The following is a 21616-nucleotide window of genomic DNA, read 5'->3' as shown; positions in this document are numbered from 1 at the left end:
TCACAGTAGTTGCCGTTTGAACTGTTAATTATATGTGATATTGACTGTGGTTATAGGGATCTCTGTATGAGACAATGATAAGCTTTATTTGGAGTCAATATACTAATGGTTAGCGGAGAGCAGCGTGTGATAGGGTTTCACCCACTGTGATCTGTTATAAGGGATACATATTTTACAGTCAGTTGCACTTTCTCCTCTGTGCACTATTTTTGTTGTATTTTGGATGTCCTCATTTAAGTACCCTAATCATGTATATAATATATAGCTAATGTAATCATGTTTTAAAGTTGATAATAAACTTTTTTATTGGTAAGCAGTGTGTGAACTCAGTTTCTCTGGTATAATAACACACAAACACCCTGTATTCTGCAGGTCTGTAGGATCATGGCAAAACCAAATCCATACTTTTTTCATGGTTTACTACTTTTATGCAATGAAAACAATTTGAAAAAATAAAAAATAAAATAACATTTTTGTGTTGCCACATTCGCAGCATTGCTAAAGTTAGTAAAAGTTTTCAGTTTAGTGAGAAAAAAAAAAAAGTAGGATATAGCTAAAATACAATGAGCCAAACACTTACTTCAAAATCAATAAGAGCAATTCCACAAAACAGTAAACCTTTGGTCTGTCAATATGATTATTATTATTGAGAAAAACCAGAAGAGGTTTCTTCTGAACTAAAAGCATTTCGTAAAGAAGAATAGGAAACAAAAATAAAAAACACACAAATACGTGTGTGCATATATATATATATATACATATACACACACGTATATTTATTATTCATACATATAAAAAAAAAACAAATGTTTTTTTTAGACTGTTTTATAAACTAAAACAAGATTAAAAAAATACCACAAACAAACTGTAATAAATAGAAAAGTTTAAGGAAACATGATAAAAATGTTTAGGTTTTTAAAGCTGTAAACATTTTAATAATACAATATGCAGTAAAAAGAATTGTATATCTTTGGGGTAAAACAATGTTTCAAAGTATATTTAATAATACATTAAGGAAAAAAATAGGATTAAAAGGGATTTGCCTGAGTTTTGGAATGGTTTAAGTTGCTACTGAGCTAAAAATTGAACAATTAAAAGACTTCTGTATTATCAGGATGGAAGATTTTCTCTCTTTAGCCTGTAAAACTATGACACAATTTGACACTTGGAAAAGATTCAGTCTGTATTAACAAAATGCCTTGCCTGGTTTGTGCTGTGGTTACAACTAGCTTAGAATTGTTAATGCCATATAAACATTTAATATGAAGAACTGAAAATGCTAGATCTTTTCTCCTCTCAAACATCTGTCACTACCTTAATGTAACTGATGCTAAATTTGTAAGTGGTGACCACTAGATGCTGTTTTTCATACTTTTAAATCTGGTGCAGAAATCCAACCTGTTACACTTGAAACTATGCTTGTAATGTATATCTACATGGTAGCTGTTCCATCAGACTGTTACATGGAAATGATTTTGTTTACAGGTAATATTTGATTTTAATAATATTATATATTGTTATGCTTGTAGTTTGGGGCAGTATGATCAGTGCATAGATAGCATTACTAAAGTTGTGGACAAAATCAAAGGCGCTATCCAGACTAAACTATAATAGGGTCTTGTTTTGTACCTCCACATGGTATGATCATTGTGGCCATTTCACTGAAACAATAAAACTATATATTTTATGGTCTATATTTATACCCTTCTTGGTTCAACTAAACAGAACTGATCACCATAGATGTTTGATGGTAATCTGAATTCCTCCCGATATTGGTGTTCCGGCTGTGATATGGACACAAACACAGCTGTATCACATCCAATTAAAAATGTTTAAAACACATTGGGAGAAAACAATTTTTTCTTGTATGTTGTTTAAAAAACAGAGGTCATCAACAAAAACAATGGTACCGTACAGCTGTCTTACAGAATGTAAAACTAAAGAATAGCAGTATCTTTGGCATAAAAAAGTGACAACGAAAATAAGAACTCCGATCAATAAATATGCCTGCACATAGCGAGGCAAAACATATTGCACACGAATAAGATAATAGCTCACCAGGTAAAAACATAACTCAAAAATGGTCTTTGTTATCACTAAGATTGAAACCTGTTCTTGGATGTTGATATATTGTTAAATGCCTGAAAAAAAAAATATTCGGCTCACTCTTCATCATCAAAGAGAAACCGATATAGGTTGATGAAAGATAACCAGAGCAGACTCCCATTGGCTTTACAAGTACAAATGATATTCCATATTACAGAGGTATGTATTATCATTAAAGATTTGTTGACAGAAGACAAGAATTTCAGGTATAATAAATATGATAAGAGGACTGGAAGACATTTATACCAGTAAGACCAGCCCTTTAGCATGTTGTCGAATCCACGGCCGAAAGAGTCAAGATGCTTCTGTCATTTGAATAGCAGGGATCCATTTCACTCCAAGATCTAAAGCAACAAAAAAAAACAAATGGGCAAACTAGAAACCTCTAATAAAATTCTGCAGGCCCTGCCTCAATGTCTGCAGTGATCTTGCTCTAGCAATTTGTAAAGGGAAACCTTTATATCAGGCTCTGTGCTGTAACCTGTAAGGAAAATTACCTGTTGCATTACAGTACAGGAGCTCAGCTAAGCAGATAGACTTATAATGATGACTACTTCTAAGAAAAGATAGCAGCACTGTAAAGGTAACTCTGGGATAGAATAATAACAGGGCCATGGTAAGATTGTGAAAAACACGTACAGTGATCCCTCAACTTACAATAGTTTCAACATACAATGGTCTTTTCTGGACCATTGTAACTTGAAACCAAACAGCATACAATGCTACAGACAGTCCAGATGTGTGAAACATGTCAATGGCTGGAAGATCTGACCAATCAGAATGGGCATTTTACTTGAAGTATATGCACTGCATTCCTGTCTGGTAGCACTTTCCTACAGTACAGGGTGGTACTTTATGTTCTGTACTACTCTTTACCTGTGCCACGATTAGCTGCTCTTTTGGGGTCCAGGTGAGGGCGGCTCCATTTTACTTTTTTAGGACATTGTGTGTACTGTACAGGACCCCGAAGAAACTCCTGTCCTCTACATAGACAGTGATTTACAGCTCCCAGCAGATCTTTCTTACTTTTATATGTAAGGACTTGCTTTATCTGTATTAGTTATCTACTTATTTTTTTCTAATCCTCACTTTTTCCTATTTTTGGATGACATTTTGGTGACTTCAGAACCAATTACCAGGTTTCCATAGAGTTATGGTCTCAACATACAATGGAACCTACTTGGGGAATAAATCCCCTCAGGATAAACCCTGACTAGAAATCCCCCATAAAATATAACTTTTAATTATACTCATTAAAATAATTTCCAACTTAGTGTGTTGCACATTTATTGCCACTAGATGGCAGTGGTGTTTAAAATTATTAACACTGTATCCAGTTGATTCCTCTCCAATTGGATCATGAAATGTCTGTCATGCAGACTACTATTTTGTCATTATTATCTAGTGTACCCCAGTGTCCTGCTGCAGCTTGGACACTCGGTGTACTAACTAGAAAGGTCGCTGGTACAGTCTGCTATTAAAACATTAATCCTCTCTTCTAAACCTTTTCGCCATTCTGAATGGCTTTCTCAAAGAAATGAGGCATAACGTTTAGAAGAGAGGATTAATGTTTTAATAGCAGACTGTACCAGCGACCTTTCTAGTTAGTACACCGAGTGTCCAAGCTGCAGCAGGGCACTGGGGTACACTAGATAATAATGACAAAATAGTAGTCTGCATGTCAGACATTTCATGATCCTATTGGAGAGGAATCAACTGGATACAGTGTTGATAATTTTAAACACCACTGCCATCTAGTGGCAATAAATGTGCAACACACTAAGTTGGAAATTATTTTAATGAGCATAATTAAAAGTTATATTTTATGGGGGATTTCTAGTCAGGGTTTATCCTGAGGGGATTTATTCCCCAAGTAGGTTTTGTGTTACTTAAATTGGCCCAGAGACCCCTAGGGGATTTATCTTGTGTCAACATACAATGGTCTTCCTGGAACCAATTAATATTGTAACTTGAGGGACCACTGTACTTACAAATACTAGCTCATCCTTATGTCAAAAAATCTATGCACAATTATTTTTCGCTGGTTTCTTTCTGTGACAGTGGTGTATCACTACATAGTCCTAGTAGACAGGAACATGGTTGAACAAGCCAAAACAACTGAAGGTGCATTTTAAACAAATTCCTATATATAACTAAATGATTTGACATACACTGCATGGTGCTATGAGATACTGACTTTAAAGTGCTATATGTAGGTCTCCATGTTGCCTGTGAAATCTAAAACTATGTTAAGGGAAGAACCTAGAAGTGTCAAATGCACTGATAACCAAATGGAACAATAAAAGGACAACTGAAATACATGTAAAAAGTCCACTTAAAAAGTATGGGATCTCATCCCAGAGAGAGCATGTTCTTGTTCCAGCTGGGTAGTGTCATGAGATAAAGCAGGTAATAAAATTGAGAACACAAATGTGCCATAAACCAGTATGGAGTGCATGAGCAGACTCCAGAAGAGCAAAGTTCTGCACATTTTGATACAGATCAGGTTTTATGATTATATCTGCAACAGCAGAATAATCTCTTATAGAAAAATGTTGTTACTATCAATGCCATCCAAAACAATATATAATTACATAATTTTGTTACTATCAATGCCATACAAAACAATATATAGTTGCATGGCACAGTATTCCTGTCTGTGGACTGTTTACAGAGCACTACAATTGTCCTTTAAAACAAGGAGGCCTCCATGCACTTATCTGAAAAGAGAAAGTTAGGCTAGGTTCCCATCACGATTTAACCATCCGATTATTGGACCATAAAATCGGACAAAATCAGATTGCAAAAAATCGTATACAATCATATGTAAAAATGTCTTTGCTATCAGATTTTAAAATTATATCCAAAAATCATACAGATGAAAATTCCATCCGATTTTCAATGAAAATCTGATCCTGTTTTTAAAATGAATATCTATGCCAATGGCAATAAAGTTAAGTGTATGTGTTTTGAAGTCTACTGCGCATGTGTACTAAAAAATCATGTGCGATTAATCTGATAGAATCACAGTTTCACATGATTCCATGCGATTTACATAGACATCAATCCTAAAAAAAAAAATCGGACACGATTTCGATCCGATTTAGAATCCGGATGAAAAAAAAATCCGATCTTAAATCGTGCAAAATCAGATGCGGATCAAAACTGATGCATTTGTTGTCAATCATTAATGAATGGAAGTCAATGGATAAGACTTGACATGCAGATTTGTAGAATTTCAAAGTAAAAAATCGTGAGAAGTAGGATGGTAAAATCGTAATGTGAATGCGCCCTTACACAGCATTGCATACTACATAACAGAGTTCAAATGTCCTTCAGTGCTTAGCAATGTTTTATTTCACATCACATTATTATGTTGTATGCAAATAAAGATTTTGTCCAATATTACCCAGGAAATACAATGTTTTAAATGACTTTGACTGCATTATGATAGCAGAAGATTCCCAGCACCAATTTTCAAAAGCAGGCAGTATAAATAAAGATCATATTGATTCATGGCTTATAGGAGATCGCAAAAGACCCTTGGAGAAATGAATGAGCCCAATAGATAACTGATTCAACTTATAATGAATATCACCTTGTAGAAAGAATATTTACAGAGAAACCTCTGTCCGTGTAAGTCATGCAGGTATTTGACATTATTTTTCTACCTAGTGTTGACCCAGAACTGTACACCGATAATGAAGAATTATCAGTTTAAAGCTACAGAACCCACGAGCTGTTATGCTACACCAGTCTACTGATATATTTTTAAAGATGCTCAGGAATGTGTTTCATTATGGCGTATATAAATGATTTTCTGTTTTAAGTAAACGTTTTCAAATATGTATATACCAGTCTGTTTATAGCAGTCATTTTGTGCTACATTAAAGGGGTACTCTGCTGCTCAGCGTTTGGAACAAACTGTTCCAAACGCTGGAGTCGGGAGCTCGTGACGTCATAGGCCCACCCTCTCATGACGTCACGTCCCGCCCCCTCAATGCAAGTCTATGGGAGGGGGCGTGACAGCTGTCACGCCCCCTCCCATAGACTTGCATTGAGGGGGTGGGGCATGATGTCATGAGGGGGCTATGACGTCACGAGCTCTAGGCGCGGGTTCCAGCATTCGGAACAGTTTGTTCCGAACGCTGAGTAGCGGTGTACCCCTTTAAGATTTACATGACTGTGCCATTAGGAAGCAAGCGAAGAAAACATGAAGTCAAATCTCAAGTAGAAGGCAAATGAGCGCAGAATAACAACTCTGTGGGAACTACACTTCAAACTAAGGTAGAGACCTTTTCTTGTATGTAAAACACCATTATACATCAGAGTGAATAAGAAGCCACAAGTGAAAGATTGGAACGTTGCAAGCGATTGTTTACAAACCACCAGAAACAGCTTTTCCATTTGGCCAAACAAAACAGCATTTGCGACTTTGTAAAGATGCATTTATTTATGAAAATGGAGATTGGATAAGAATACTAAAAAAAATTACACTTTGTTTATAACATGTTCTTTATAAATATTTACTCTTGTCGATGATCTGAGCTAAACACACAGTCATGTAAAATAAAAATATGCATTTTATAATGTCATTTATATTCTAAATATAAAAAAGGAAAAAATATACAATTTGCATATTGCTCGTTGGAGACAAACAATGACATAAAGCGAGTGAAGAGAACTGGGAATTAAAGTTAACCTGCTGTTCTGACAAACACGTGGCTTAACAAATTTAAAATGCCATCACCTTAAAGGGGTACTACCGTGGAAAACTATTATTTTTTAAATCAACTGGTGCCAGAAAGTTAAACAGATTTGTAAATTACTTCTATTAAAAAATCTTTATCTTTCCAGTACTTTTTAGGGGCTGTATACTACAGAGGAAATGGTTTTCTTTTTGGAACACAAAGCTCTCTGCTGACATCTCTGTCCATTTTAGGAGCAGCATATGTTTTCTATGGGGATTTTCTTCTACTCTGGACAGTTCTTAAAATGGACAGATATGTCAGCAGAGAGCACTGTGGTCATGATGTCAGCAGAGAGCTCTGTGTTCCAAAAAGAAACCCATTTCCTCTGTAGTATTTAGCAGCTAATAAGTACTGGAAGGATTATGATTTTTTTTTTTATAGAAGTAATTTACAAATCTGTTAATCTGTTTAACTGTCTGGCACCAGTTGATTTAAAAAAAAAAAAAAAAAAAAAAAAAAAGGTTTCCACGAAAGTACCCCTTTAAGACTTGTGACATGTCTGAAGTCTATGGTATAAAGGGCCTGAGAAATCAAACATTGACCTTGACGCCATTAACAACCAATCAGGGTTCACTTTACCTAAACCGCAGTGGAAACGCGAGATGTGGACTCTGATTGGTTGCCGTAGCTAATAAGGACACTCCACACCTGAATAATGTCACCATGGAGTTTTTAAGGGCAGCTTTACTGTATGCATATCTTGACACACTTGTTTGGAAATGATCTATGGGGCAGGTATAATGTGCAATGTGCATTATATGTCAACACAGAATAAATTATAAAGCCAAAACATATTGCATGACCCACAGTAACTTAGCAGATATTTTTTCTCATCACAAACATATTTGTGAGTTAAAGTAACGAATGACATATAGACTGTACAAGAAGGTTGATACACAAAAGACTTTTTAGAACATCTCACTCCAGCTGCTATGCAGACGCCATGCTAGGTATTTTATCTTTGTTATTTAATCCTTCAAATTCACAGAAGAAAATATATCTTTTGTGTATCAACGTAAAAACCAAAGCCCCAAAGGTTAAATAGAAGATCAAGAGTCAGACAAGGTCATGTTGCCCATTACAAAATTATGCAGACAAGATGCCAGCTAAACAGAAAGAAAAGACAGACAAAAGACACAGCACAGATGCCTTACTTACATATAAAATGTACAGAAGACATTGGAAATTAAATAAGAATAAGAACAGTTCATCAACTCAGGTTGCTCCGTCTTGCTATCAATACCTATGAGAATTGATTTCTAAGCCCCCAAGAGAGATTTCCCCTACTCATCTAAAGCTGCAGGTTCATCAGTTTCCAGTTTATAGGAGAAGCGTTGGCAGCAAAGGCTATTTAGAGAGTTTCCACACCTGGTGACCCGTGGCGCAGTGCATTGCCCCCTCACTCGTTCCAGCAGTCTTCTAAAAGACATACACGCTGTCTCCCCGCCTGTGTAGCAGCACATTGAGTCCAAGCAGTTGATACCTGATCCTGTCTCAGTAAGCTGAGGAGGAGATAAAAACGTGACAGCGATGGGTGGTTACAAGTGTACTTATAAAGTTATCAGCTAGAGAAACATTTATCAAAGTTAAAAAAAAATACACTAAACAGAGGTTAAGAAACAAATACAGCTGCCGAGTATAAGACATGTTAAGACATTTTGTAATAGGTCAATAATTATGAACATTCACACAAGAAGAAATCTATTAACACATTTTCAATGTTGCAAAATAACACATAAAAGGGTAAAAAAAAAAAAAAAAAGTTAAATCGTGCAAACAACTATTGCACCAGCAACCATGCTGTCAGGCAAGTGTATTCATTCACTATTCAGCTGAGGAGGTAAAAAGCTCCAGAATATTTTACAAATACTTACATAGGATTATATATTAGAAAGTCAGGATAATTCATAGAACACTAACTTAGAGTAGAGCTCACTTTGGGGAATCAAAAGCTTTGAACCAGTGTTTTGGTGGGAAAAAAAAAAAAAAAAAAAAAAAGGCTCATTTTTTGCACAAGCTGTTAACTGCACTAAAATATACAACTTTTTACCCCACCTTTCAAAAGTGTGCAAGGTGGGGTAATGATAACTGGGAAGGGTGGGGGTCACAGAGTTTTTGAGTGATTTTTTTTTTATTATTAATGATAAAAATCATAGTAAATCATAGCTTTTTCATAACTGGCATAAAAGTAAATATATAAAAACTGAAAAATTATAAGAGCACCATTAATGTGTCTTGGGTGTGCCTAAAATATAACTTTTAATGTAAACTAATAAAATTGTTACATAAACTAATATAATATAATTATTGGTAGAAATTGATGGGAGTAATTGATGCACGCGAGACCAACCTGGGCTGGCAAGGCCAAGCAGAGCCCATCTGGGTCTCTTCTGGGTGTACCAACGATATCCCATGTTATTTGTGGTGATTGCTTACACAAGTACACTATTAGTTTATGTAAAAATGTTATTAGTTTACATTAAAAGTTATATTTTAGGCACACCCAAGACACATTAATGGTACTCTTATAATTTTTCAATATCTAAGCTGGGTGATAAGTTACACATTAGTGTGGTCAGACGCAGGACCTTATCTCTCTGTGTCCTATTTTCTGATACATAAAAACTGAATAATTATTTTTTTTTAAAAGCAACCAATCACAACACTTCTTTTATTTGTCAAGACCAGAATATGTAATGAAAGCTGCACTGTGATTGGTTAACAAGGACAGCTTATCTTTTACACATTCATAAATCTCCCCATAGATTTCATGCACTTCTTAATACATCTAGACTGTCTAGTTACTAATAGTTGGTACAATTTTAGCATACAGTGTCGCTTTATAACCCACCCCCTTTTACCAATGTCACACTTCTTTTATCAGATCTGATAGAATATTGTCTAAAACTTATAATAAATATGGTGTGAGTCCTGTAAACTGTGGAAATGTTGCCAATGAGTCTGCAGACTTCATTATATAAAAAGTCAGTCTACTCATAAAGCTAAATTACCAATTACTATAAACTAGAGATGAGCGAACTTACAGTAAATTTGATTCGTCACGAACTTCTCAGCTCGGCAGTTGATGGCTTTTCCTGCATAAATTAGTTCAGCTTTCCGGTGCTCCGGTGGGCTGGAAAAGGTGGATACAGCCCTAGGAGACTCTTTCCTAGGAATGTATCCACCTTTTCCAGCCCACCGGAGCACCTGAAGGCTGAACTAATTTACGCAGGAAAAGTCATCAACTGCCGAGCCGAGAAGTTCCTGACAAATCGAATTTACTGTAAGTTCGCTCATCTCTAGTATAAACCAAGGCAAACTATGCAAAACTGTATCAGCCTACATTGTAACCTTGCATGTCTTTTTTTCTAGGCATATAATAGAGTTGATGTTTACACATCTTAGTGCTAACCTACATGATCATTCCTTATAATAAAATAATAACAAATCCCTTACAATAATAAATAAGGATCCAATCTAGGAAAAACTGGTATTACTTACTAGACAGCCTAATATCACTTTATATGACCCATTTTGTCGAAAAATAGGTTAAAAAAAAAAGTGAAAAAAAAATCCCTTAACTCACTACTAGAAGGCTTTTCTATTGGTGCTGCTCGCCTCCAATTTGGCTACATGATCTAGTCATTTCCAACATATCCTAATATACCATTTTTGTATAATAGCAATAGTCCGTAGCTACAGCTACACTCCAGCCACCCGAATCACATGTGCAGTGGACCCGCCGGCACCGCTCCAGCTTCAAGCAGCAGAATCCACACAAAGGAGAAATGTCCAGCACCCGGTGTACGGATAAAATGTCTTGCTCTTTTTTTTAGGACTTTAACAGGATAAAGTACAAACAGGAAACCTCTGACGCGTTTCACACAGCAATGCGCTTAGTCATAGAGTAGTTTCATTACTGACATAACATGTTAAAATACACACCAAGTTTGGTCACATGGTACAATAAAAAAATGACAGGTGGAAAATGTGGTCTGGATTCCATGTTGACATGGCATAGTATTCACAGTATAGTCTTCAAAGTATGGGGTCACAACAACAATCCCTTATAATGGCAACCTGGATGCATGTACTTTTATTGAATAAACAATATTACTGTAAATTTAGTACATGGTTATAAGGTCCAATATATGATTGAGGTCTTGTGGATAAATCGTTTTAAGTGCAAATATCCAGTATGTTTCTCCGTTTAGTAAATGTCTTCTGATAGCTCCACCCCGGGATTTCTTTAACTCTAAGAGTCTGTGAAACCTCCATGGACTTCACAAAAATGCCGGGTCAGTGCTGATACTCCTACTTTTAACCCTTTCATGTCTGAAATGTGTCATCTAGTACAAACCTTATCAGCACTGAGCTAGCATTTTGTGAACTCCATGGTAACACAGACTCTTAGCGTGAATATTTTCTGCAGCTGATTTCGCTACCGATTGACTTCCATCAGTAACAAAATATGCAGCAAATCCTGTAAGTGTGAACATACCCTTAAGGACTACAGCCTAGGTGTCACCAATACTTTTTTTTTAAATCTGATTTCTGTCCTAAAGATGTTGTGTTCCAGTCATGTCGGAAAAAATATGCAACTAAATACGGTTCACCTGCTGCATTATCAAAGGTGAGCCAAAACTTCCAACATTTAATTGCATAATACAGACAAAGGTGGTCATATATATTAGACATAGGCTGGATAAACCTGTCTAATTTGGGGAGAAGTAGTCCTCTTTTGTGTGTAAGTGATGTCCAAACTTATCCTTAATGAATGATGTTGGGGGGGGGGGATTTCTAGTATATTGAATTTCAGAGGTGTCTATCGGCGGCCCTTTTCCCTCTTTCAGTCATATGTGTGAAAACACATGCATTCCAATCTGGACAGATCATGCATGTGTGCATGATATTTATTAGAAACAGCTACTGGACAAATTAACCTTTGGCTGTCAGCTAATAAACGTATATGGTCAGCTTGGGAGAACATGCAACACTGCAGTAAAGTGTAGTTCTATAAACCTGTCCACAGTCAATGAGTTGTAAACTTCACACACACTGAAATTTAACTTGGAGCATTTGATATGAGTCATCTAATAGGAAATCATATTTATATATTAACATAGGGCCCAGATCTATCAACCTGCTAGAGAGAAAAACTAGTGATTTGCCTGTAACAACCAATCATAGCTTAGCTTTCACAGTTAAAAGAGTTTTTGTATAATTTAGGCTGAGTTGCGATTGGTTGCTATGGGCAAATCTCAACAGTTTTTGCCTTGGACAAATTGATAAATCTAGGCAACGTTTTCTAGGTGGTGCAATGACCTGCTTGTACATTGTACAAAAAGAGTAGCAGATGGTGGAGTTTACTTTGATTTTCAGAAAAATATTACTTAAAAAAAAAAAAAGAAAAGAAAAGCAAGAAAAACAGTAATATAACAATATGTGCAATAAAGGTTATAAGTTTCAGGACTATAGCCAACAAAGAAAACCGTTAGTCAGTCATGCTGTCTAAGATGTCAAGCACAAAATGTGGGTTAAGGCACAAGTCCACCAATGAATGAATTCACAAAAATGGATGTTCTCTATATTGACTAAATGTGGCTGGAACACAGTGTTTCTATCATATGACAAATGCATGCCAGCACTGAACCACTGAACCAGGGTCCACAGGTGACTAGAGATCACAGTGCAGTTGGAGTACTACCTAGTCTGCTCAAGTGTCTGCTGGTTTGATGCATCAGCTAGCAATTGCCTATTGTCCGACCCTCTGTGCTCGCTTTCAGCAAATTCAAATTCTGAGCTGACTGAACCCTCATCCTCTTCCATCTAAAGGGACAGAAAAGTAACATTCTGGTAAAATTACTGCTATTATGCTTAGATAGTTTATATACAGCTTAAGATAGAAAAAAAACATCCCGCAGTAAGGATTAGCAAGCATCTCCTCATTACACACATACACATCAGTTATTGCTGATAAGACAAGTGTGAATGGATTGTCTGAATTGTAAACTACATGGTACACCTCAGTGCAGAGATAAGCAGATCTAAGTTTCTCGCTGTGAAACGTGTGAAAATAAAAGAGGGCTTGAAGAAAACATGGGGAAAAGGATGCACATCCACTTAGATACAAATAAAAATACATACATGAATCCATAACACAGCAGGACTTAAATAGAGTGATAAAAGGAGGTAGAAAATTATAAAAACTACTAATAAACTGTTACCAGAAAAGTAACTTATGTGGGGTTACTACGCTGACATGGGAACAAACATTAATAGGAGCGACTTAAGGAGTCCTACAGCTGGGAGCACAAGAGCTCGGCTGTGAACTCACTGGGAGCTGCTGTGGTGGGAGAGGCAAGTTCTAGAGGGTTTGTCTAGTTTGGAATACCCTTTTTTAATAGACTGTTAGGTAGCTGAGAGAATAGAGCCCCTCAATCAGGACCTCCATTTCCTAAAGCTGAGATTTCCAATTGATTTCAAGGGGCATCATGTAATGCTTCCAGTGGTAGGGCTACAGGAAAAGAAGCACTTGCCAGCAAACTGTCCCACAAATAACACCTGATCACTGGGGGTCTAGGCAGTGGGAATTGAGCTGATTTTTGGGGGATCCTTCAAATGAAAAGGGATAAGAAGCATATTCTATAGATCACAAAACAGTAAACCTTTTAAGTATTTATGTGGTTAAAGGAGTTATCCAGACATTAAAAATTGAGGGTCACGCTGGATAACCCATCCATGTCGGAGCGGTAAAGAGCCAACTTCTAGAACCCCTATCAATCAGCTGTATTAAAGGGGTAGTCCAGTGCTGAAAAACTCATCCTCTATCCTAAGGACAGGGGAAAAGTTTCAGATCGTGGGGGGGGGGGGGGGGGTTGACCACTGGGCCCCCCCGCGATCTCCCTGTACGGGCCCCGGCTCGCTTGCCAGATAGCGGGTGTCGACCACCGCACGAAGCGGCGGCTGACACGCCCCCTCAATACATCGCTATGGCAGAGCCGGAGATTGCCGAAGACAGCGCTCTGGCTCTGTCACAGAGTTCTACTGAGGGGGCGTGTCAGCCGCCACTTTGTGCGGTGGTCAACACGCCCCCTTCCCGCTGGCTGCTGGGGCCCCGTACAGAAGATCGTGGGGGGCCCCAGCGGTCAGACCCCCCCCGCGTTCTGAAACTTATCCCCTAGAATCCCCTTCAGGATAAGTTTTTCAACACTGGATATCTTCTTCTTTAAAGGGGTAGTCCAGTGGTGAAAAACTTATCCCCTATCCTAAGGATAGGGGATAAGTTTGAGATCGCGGGGGGTCCGACCGCTGGGGCCCCCTGCGATCTCTCAGTACGGGGCCCCGGCTCTCCGGCGAGATAGCGGGTGTCGACCCCCGCACGAAGCGGCGGCCGACACGCCCCCTCAATACATCTCTATGGCAGAGCCGGAGATTGCCGAAGGCAGCGCTTCGGCTCTGCCATAGAGTTGTATTGAGGGGGCGTGTCGGCCGCCGCCTCGTGCGGAGGTCGACACGCCCCCTTCCCGCCGGCTGTCGGGGCTCCATACAGGAGATCTCGGGGGGCCCCAACGGTCGGACCCCCCGCGATCTGCAACTTATCCCCTATCCTTAGGATAGGGGATAAGTTGCTCACCACTGAATCACCACTGGACTACTCCTTTAAGGGGCCTGTGTCACTTGTGTGAGCGCTGGTGCCTCTTCAAAGTTTACCTAGATTTGTCCCTACATTTGCCACACTATTTGTGGTGATGGAGCAAGATACTGCAAAATTGTTCCATTAGTTTAAAGGGGTTTTGCCATCTACGTAATTCTCTATCTGCATTCTCTGCTTCATTTATACCTTATGGGAGCCTCAATGAATTCCATCAGTGGTCACACCTAAATTTTCATAATTTCATAATTTCATAATATTCACAAATATTTAGATCCTAGCACAGGTTATGGATTCATTCTGGAATATTTTAATAATGTAATGAGAGTTTCCAGCCACCACAAGAATTGTCCCTGCATGCTTCTATACTATGACAGCTTGGGGCGCTAAGAGGCGACTGCCAGCGGTTTCACGCATAGGTATGCGCTTCTTCCGGCCAAGGCCGGAAGAAGCGCATACCTATGCGTGAAACCGCCAGCAGTCGCCTCTGAGCGCCCTACGCTGTCCTGAGAATCGTACCGGATTAGCAGCCCGAGATGGGAGCCTGTCAGGCCCAAGGCCTGATTATTAAAATCCTACATGTGTATTATAATTATAACTGTATGATGTATTATCAAAGCCATGGGTGAGGGGGTCATTCAGACTGTGGGTTTGTGTATTGCATTTTATTGGGGGGTTTGGCTGTTTGTTTGTATCTCCTTTGAAGTCATGCACTCTGGTCTCATCATATGATCAAAGAGATAAGGGGTCAGGAAGAGAGATGCCCCCACCTGGTGGGATCAGAGGGGAGGGGGGAATGGAGTTTCCCTCCAAAGAAGCAGATAAGACTTAATATGCTGGACTCAACTGTTGTTGAAGGCTGTGCAAAAAGCTGACAAGACCATCCTAACAGCTGGAGCTCACTCTCATGGACTGCTATATATCATGCTGTAAGAACTTCATCTTTTGTTTTCTGAACTTGCCTTGCTAAACTCTTTCATATTTTTAAACCTGTATGTCATTTGTTTCTGTATTTTTATATAGTCAGCACTGTAATACCTTTTATCAGATTAAATGTTTAATTAATCAGCTCTGGTCTTTGATCTCTAAATATATGAGCTCACCTTTCTGAAGGCAGCTCTAGTGGAAACACGTTTATCTAAGGGTTAATTTGGTGACTTGCTGGGACTAGTAGTGTATACCCAGAGGTCTGGTGGCCTTAACCCTTGCACCATCACACTCTCTCTAATGTCTTGGCTGGACTGATAGGGTGTGATCGTGACAGAGCCGTATAGCCAGCATTGAAGAGGTGAGTCCAGGACGCCTGTTTTGTCCTTCTGTATTCATATTGGTGATTGCTGTTCATTTTGTCCTAGCACTGCCGCTGCTGGGTTATTTGGTTACCTACCTAGGTGCCACAGTGTCTATCTCGAGGATCTGCGGAATAAGGTATCAGTGCCACTTGTTCTTATTATTATTTTCTATACTAGTCTTAGTTACAGTAGTTATTAAACCATTGCAATATTTAAGTGTATTTAGGTCTCAGTGTGTTTATCAGCACTTATCTATATATCGAGCAAAGCTTAAAATACTACTCTATAACAGCAATCACTATTCTATCAAGACCAATTTTATGGCTCTATATAATAGAAATCTCTAAACTTATAAACTCTGCAAGATCTAAATGCAACTGTGCACTCGGTCAGAAGACAGAGAAATCATTTGGACAGATGGATTACTCCCCGTCTTACTCTGCATTTCATTATAAGGCTGCAAGTGAAAGCCTGTCTCAAAAGAGTTTCCTTATTTTCCAGATGGATTCATGCTGTCATTTCCATTTTCTAATAGCTCAGTAAACGGCTGTATGGTAGAACTTTTAAAGGGGTTATCCAGGAAAAAACTTTTTTTTATATATCATCTGGCTCCAGAAAGTTAAACAGATTTGTAAATTACTTCTATTAAAAAATCTTAATCCTTTCAGTACTTATGAGCTTCTGAAGTTAAGGTTGTTCTTTTCTGTCCAAGTGCTCTCTGATGACACGTGTCTCGGGAACCGCACAGTTTAGAAGAGGTTTGCTATGGGGATTTGCTTCTAAACTGGGTGGTTCCCGAGACACGTATCATCAGAGAGCACTTAGACAGAAAAGAACAACCTTTATTCAGAAGCTTATAAGTACCAAAAGGATTAAGATTTTTTTAATAGAAGTAATTTACAAATCTGTTTAACTTTCTTGAGCCAGTTGATATATAAAAAAAAAAGTTTTTTCCTGGATAACCCCTTTAAAACCCAGCAATGGAAGCACTACTGAACCTACAGACTATTTCTACTGAAGAAAACTTGCTGTTGTAAACACACATATATATATATTATAAATAAATAAATTAATAATGAATCAAGTATTTAAAAGCCAAAACAAGCCATAAAAGTTCTAAGCCTCTTAGTTGTCTAACTCTGCTCCCATAGAACTACAGCAAGAGATGGAATATCATAAGGCAAGGCTCACAGGCCTTTGTTTATTTTTTATTTTTTAAGGATATTAATGAATTGAACTTTTTTAAAGTTTTGCAACCAGGCTTTGTAAACCAGCTCTATGGCTTAATGGCAGTTATGTTAATTGTCTTAATGTTATACTTATTTTTCTTTAGAGCCTTTAACTAATACCTAGAGTTGCCTTGAGAGTAGTATCTCTATATTGATGCAAAAAATTACTTTACTAAACATAAAAATTCATGAAAAATTCCAAAAACATAGAAAAAGGAATTGCACACAGTTAATTTCCAGGTAATGGGTTGCTCCTACAACACTGGACTTAAGATTTAAAGCAGCACTGGGGATTTTTTATTTCAACCCAACAGTAATCTGGATAAGCTAAACAGCTGCCCTGGTGTTTCCCTTACCAGCAACTTTTGTTTTTCAAAGTTGGGGCCCCGTCAGACTGGCTGTTACACCATGTGACACAAAATCAGATTTGACAAAGGTATCCTGTAACATCTTTGCACCCAGTTAAACGAAGCACATGGCTTATAAGCAGCTATGCTATCCCAACTTTGACTATGTTGATCATGTGCTTTCCAGCCATGTAAATTACTTGTTTAAAATATGTAAAGTTGGTGCAAGTACCCCTGGGAGGTTCTGAGTGCCACAGGTGCGCAGGATTCCCATATTCTGTCAGGGCTCATTTCCTCCTACTGTGTATCATTGACAGTCTCTGTGCGGTCAATACACTTTCCTTTAGCGAAATCTAGCACATGGACTGACCTTTTGCAGGACCCAATCACATGCAGTAGGTAGAGATGAGCAGAAATAATAAAAAAAAAAGAAATTCTGGGCACTTTACATTTAAGAGCTCCTAGGGTGGCAATAAAACATTTAAAAAATCTGTGCTTGCCCGCTATCAATGTCATTCCGTGCTGTCAGCACTGCATCTTCTTTGTCCCAACACAAGAAATGCTCAGCCAATTACTGGTGACAGCAATGGCCCACTTCGGCCCTTCATTGGCTGAGCAAACACCTCATGAGGGTAAGGGCTCAATTAAATGCAATGTTCGCTGTAAACTATCATTAGGCCATAACCAAGCCTATTACAAGGCTCAAGCAATATGCAAGTAAAGCACATCACCTATTACACAGTGGAGTGTGCAGCTGACAGGTACAAGGATTTTTTGATGGGTCAAAACTTGTTTATCGGCAGATCACTGGCCCTATTACACAAGACATGGTTAGTCTATTTGGCAGATAATCCCCCCAGTAGTAGGGCACTTAGGATGGGGAAGAGGAAACGCTGACAGAGATCATGTTGTACTGCCACTATAGGCCACCATGTAAATGAAAAATGTATTCTATGAAAAATCCCTTGAATACTTTTTTAAGGAGAAAAACTATTTTTTTTTAAATTGCTTAGAAATGTTATCCAACTCCTCCACCCAGAAAAGAACACAAAAAATATATATGTATTTATGGAGGGCTGCTTGAAACTCATCATATATAACATACAATATAACTCAAAATTCTGGAAACTCAATACATTGAAGAGCTTTTTGAAGCGCAAATGAAGGTAAAATTATTTCAGCAACAAATTTGCCATTTCTGAAAACATCCTAAAAACCTCTTTATAGCTACAACCGATAATGTTCATTGCAAAAACATGAAAACCTAACTGTGAACAAACATACAGTCATTAAGCATATTTTTTTTGTGAAAGTGAATAAAATAAGCAATGACAAAAATAAAGAAGGTATATAAACACATGGTACAGCACTGCTTAATGCAGCCTGAAATTATCTTGCATGCTCCAAATATAGTCAGCAGTTTTAATTGTATGTTTCTCCTTCATCAACAAGCAGTCAAGCCATGCTGAGGAAAGGAACAAAAAAAGGTCTGTTATCAGACTGTCATGCTAGGGGCTGTAACTCACAACATGCACTCTTATGGCAGGTTCTTTAACCAGCTAAAATAAACAAAATAAATGAAGAATAGCAAAATGAACAGCAGGTAGCTCTAGCTGTAACATATTCATACCCATGCCTCGCTCCATCTAAGTGCTGGTTAGTTGAGCCTCAACATGCAAAACTAAAAAAAAAAAAAAAAAAAAAGGAATGAGGAGCCTCCCCTCCTACTCTACCTAATTTTGCTCAGCTGATTCCTTGCCCGTGACAGAGGCTGCAGGGCGATGAATTCGTCACTTAAAGTAACTCTGTTGGGATAAATCTACAGGTGGACAGAAAAGGTATGTAACACACGACAATAAGACATTTCATTTCAAAACATGGGAGAGGAATTTCTTTACGGGTAGGGGCACATACAGCGTATATGCAGAGTATATATACTGCATACTCTCCTATGAGCAGACACACAGGACTACTCGGCATCAGCCCTGTGTGGACAGAGAGGTTTGGAGGTGGGGCCACGGGTCACAGTCACATCAGCATGCTGACCCTGCCTACAAACCTCACTACAGGCACACAAGGCTGCCATGGGTAGCCCTGTGGGTCTGCTCATAGGGGAATATGCAGCATATTTCCCGAATTGTTCACACTGTGTATACGTTACCCTACCCTAAATAAAAAATATTATACAGAAAATATCACTTCACCATGCACAATAATACCACCTAATGGAAATTACAGCTACTTCCTTAGGAACAACAGTAGCGAGGTTGTGGCTGTGAACCTATTTGACCCACTGCACCACACATGGGACACTTCAAAGAATAAGACCAAGCTCACCAAATTCTACAAGACTCAACTCTACTGATCAGATTTTGAGACATTACACCAATCTAAACCATTGTTATAACTGTACGTGCAGAGGACGAAATCCAGGCTGTATGTGTAGATATATACAATGACACTTGCACACTTAAAAAGTTTATTTGGTTTAATGACTGATACTTATTTAACGACTAAAAACTGAACTTAACGTGATAAAAACATGTAACAGACCTTGGATTCAAATACTTCTAGAAAGAGAATTAAGATCATGCTGGACATTCACATTTACAGGTATTTTGTGAAATGGTGTAAAAAGCTGTGGTTCACAGTATTATGGCTCATCTTGCTGCACAGCTCAACATCATTGTATTGTATATAACTTACTATAAAGCTACAAAGTTATATAGTGCAATTATAAATATTGGTACTTAGCCATATAAAAAATATACAATTTACTTTGCAGCAGTAGCAAACCCAGGCACTTACAGTATAGGCAATTTTGCATTAGCAGCAAGTTCAGGCACTTATATGTATTCAGCCTACTATTTCTATCCTATGCACATAAATATAGAATTATTTCAGTACTGAATATATTTTTTTCAAGATAATCTCTGTACACTGCTTGTTAAGAGGGAGACAAATCATCAACTGGAGACATTAAAATATAGGACTACTGGGCATGCATTCAGATCTACAATAAAAAAGTGTTAACAATGCGTGTGTACCGATAACATCCATTAATATAACCTCTCTGAAAAGAATGTCTGATGGCCATCTACAGTTCTTGATACCTGTGCCTTCTCTGTACTTGTAGGATAAAGGTGTCTATAAACCACTTTCTTCAGGACATCAAGAAACAAACAGGCTGAGGTGATGATTATTATGGCGAACCATGCAGACCCACTGGAAAGAAGCTGGACAAATACAAAGTACATGTCTTGGGTGTGCAAAAATGGCCTGAGGAGAGAAAAAAAGTAAAAATAAAATAAAAAATACATTACATTTTATGATAAGCGTAATTCTTAACCAATGTCGGCCAACTGCCAATTTTTAGGAAAGTTTTCTAGAATAGAAGAAAAGGGCAAAGGTTTAACGCCTAGACAAAGCAGGGCGGAAATATACGCACTTTCCGCACCAGGCGTAAATGAACGCCCTGGAGCTGGTTATGAAGCAAGCGAGCTTGCTTCAAAGCGGTGCGTGGCTGCTACCATCAGTAGCCGGCGATCCCAGCAATTAATCCTTTAGATGCTGTGATCAATGCGGTTCATCACTGCATCTAAGGTATTAAGTCTCAGATGCCGTTTAGCTTAGAGAGCTGCTTAGACCCTCGCAATGTAATCACGGGGTTTGATGAGCTAAAATCATGGCAGAGGGTCCCCTTATCTGCCACTGGCCGCCAGATCATTATACACTGATTGCAATCTAATGTTTGCATATAAGTGTAAAAAAAGTTTCTAAAATTAAATCACCCTTGCATTTTAGGGGTCAGAAAAGGACAATTTTAAGCATAATGATTTTGTTGAATGTGTAAGATTTATAATGACACCTTAAATTTTTTTTTATTTTTTATTATAGAATACTAAAAATAATATACTATATTATCAGTTAAATTGCTTTGACCTACAGAATAAAGACAAATTGTCATTTTTACAATAAAAGGCACTGCGTAAAACCGAATTAATTTTTTTGACATACATTTTATGGGTGAATTAAAGGTGTCATTATAAATTACAATTGGTCGCACAAACAATAAGCCCTCATATGGGTCTGTGGCTAAAAAATTTAAAGCATTATGTCTCTTAATGTTAGGAGGAAAAAACAATAATGCAAAAAATATAAATTGGCTGTGTCTTCAAGGCCAAAATGGGCTGTGTCCTAAAGGGGTTGTACAATATATGTAATTATACATCAGCAG

At 38.0% G+C, this 21616-nt stretch overlaps 1 protein-coding gene across 7 annotated transcripts in view; it reads right to left on the bottom strand.

Annotated features, from left to right (window-relative positions):
* Positions 1-887: 887 nt before the first annotated feature.
* ATP11B (ATPase phospholipid transporting 11B (putative)) overlaps positions 888-21616 on the bottom strand; it is a 162058-nt gene continuing 141329 nt past the window's right edge. For 2 of the 7 annotated variants that reach the window (XM_056565288.1, XM_056565289.1), the window contains 4 exons: positions 20493-20658; positions 12565-12686; positions 8226-8359; positions 888-2450 (listed from right to left, as the gene is read on the bottom strand). In XM_056565288.1, the coding sequence (XP_056421263.1) occupies positions 8257-8359; positions 12565-12686; positions 20493-20658 (391 nt within the window). In that variant the 3' untranslated portion in view covers positions 888-2450; positions 8226-8256. Of the gene's footprint in view, positions 2451-7298; positions 8360-12564; positions 12687-19112; positions 19199-20492; positions 20659-21616 lie in introns of those variants that run through there. The other 5 variants (XM_056565292.1, XM_056565293.1, XM_056565291.1 and 2 more) reach the window with 5 other exon arrangements.

The sequence above is a fragment of the Hyla sarda genome, chromosome 3 (assembly GCF_029499605.1).
Source record: "Hyla sarda isolate aHylSar1 chromosome 3, aHylSar1.hap1, whole genome shotgun sequence".
NCBI lineage: Eukaryota > Metazoa > Chordata > Amphibia > Anura > Hylidae > Hyla > Hyla sarda.
Note: the sequence above shows the minus strand (reverse complement) of the source record. Positions and strands in the feature narration are given on the sequence as shown.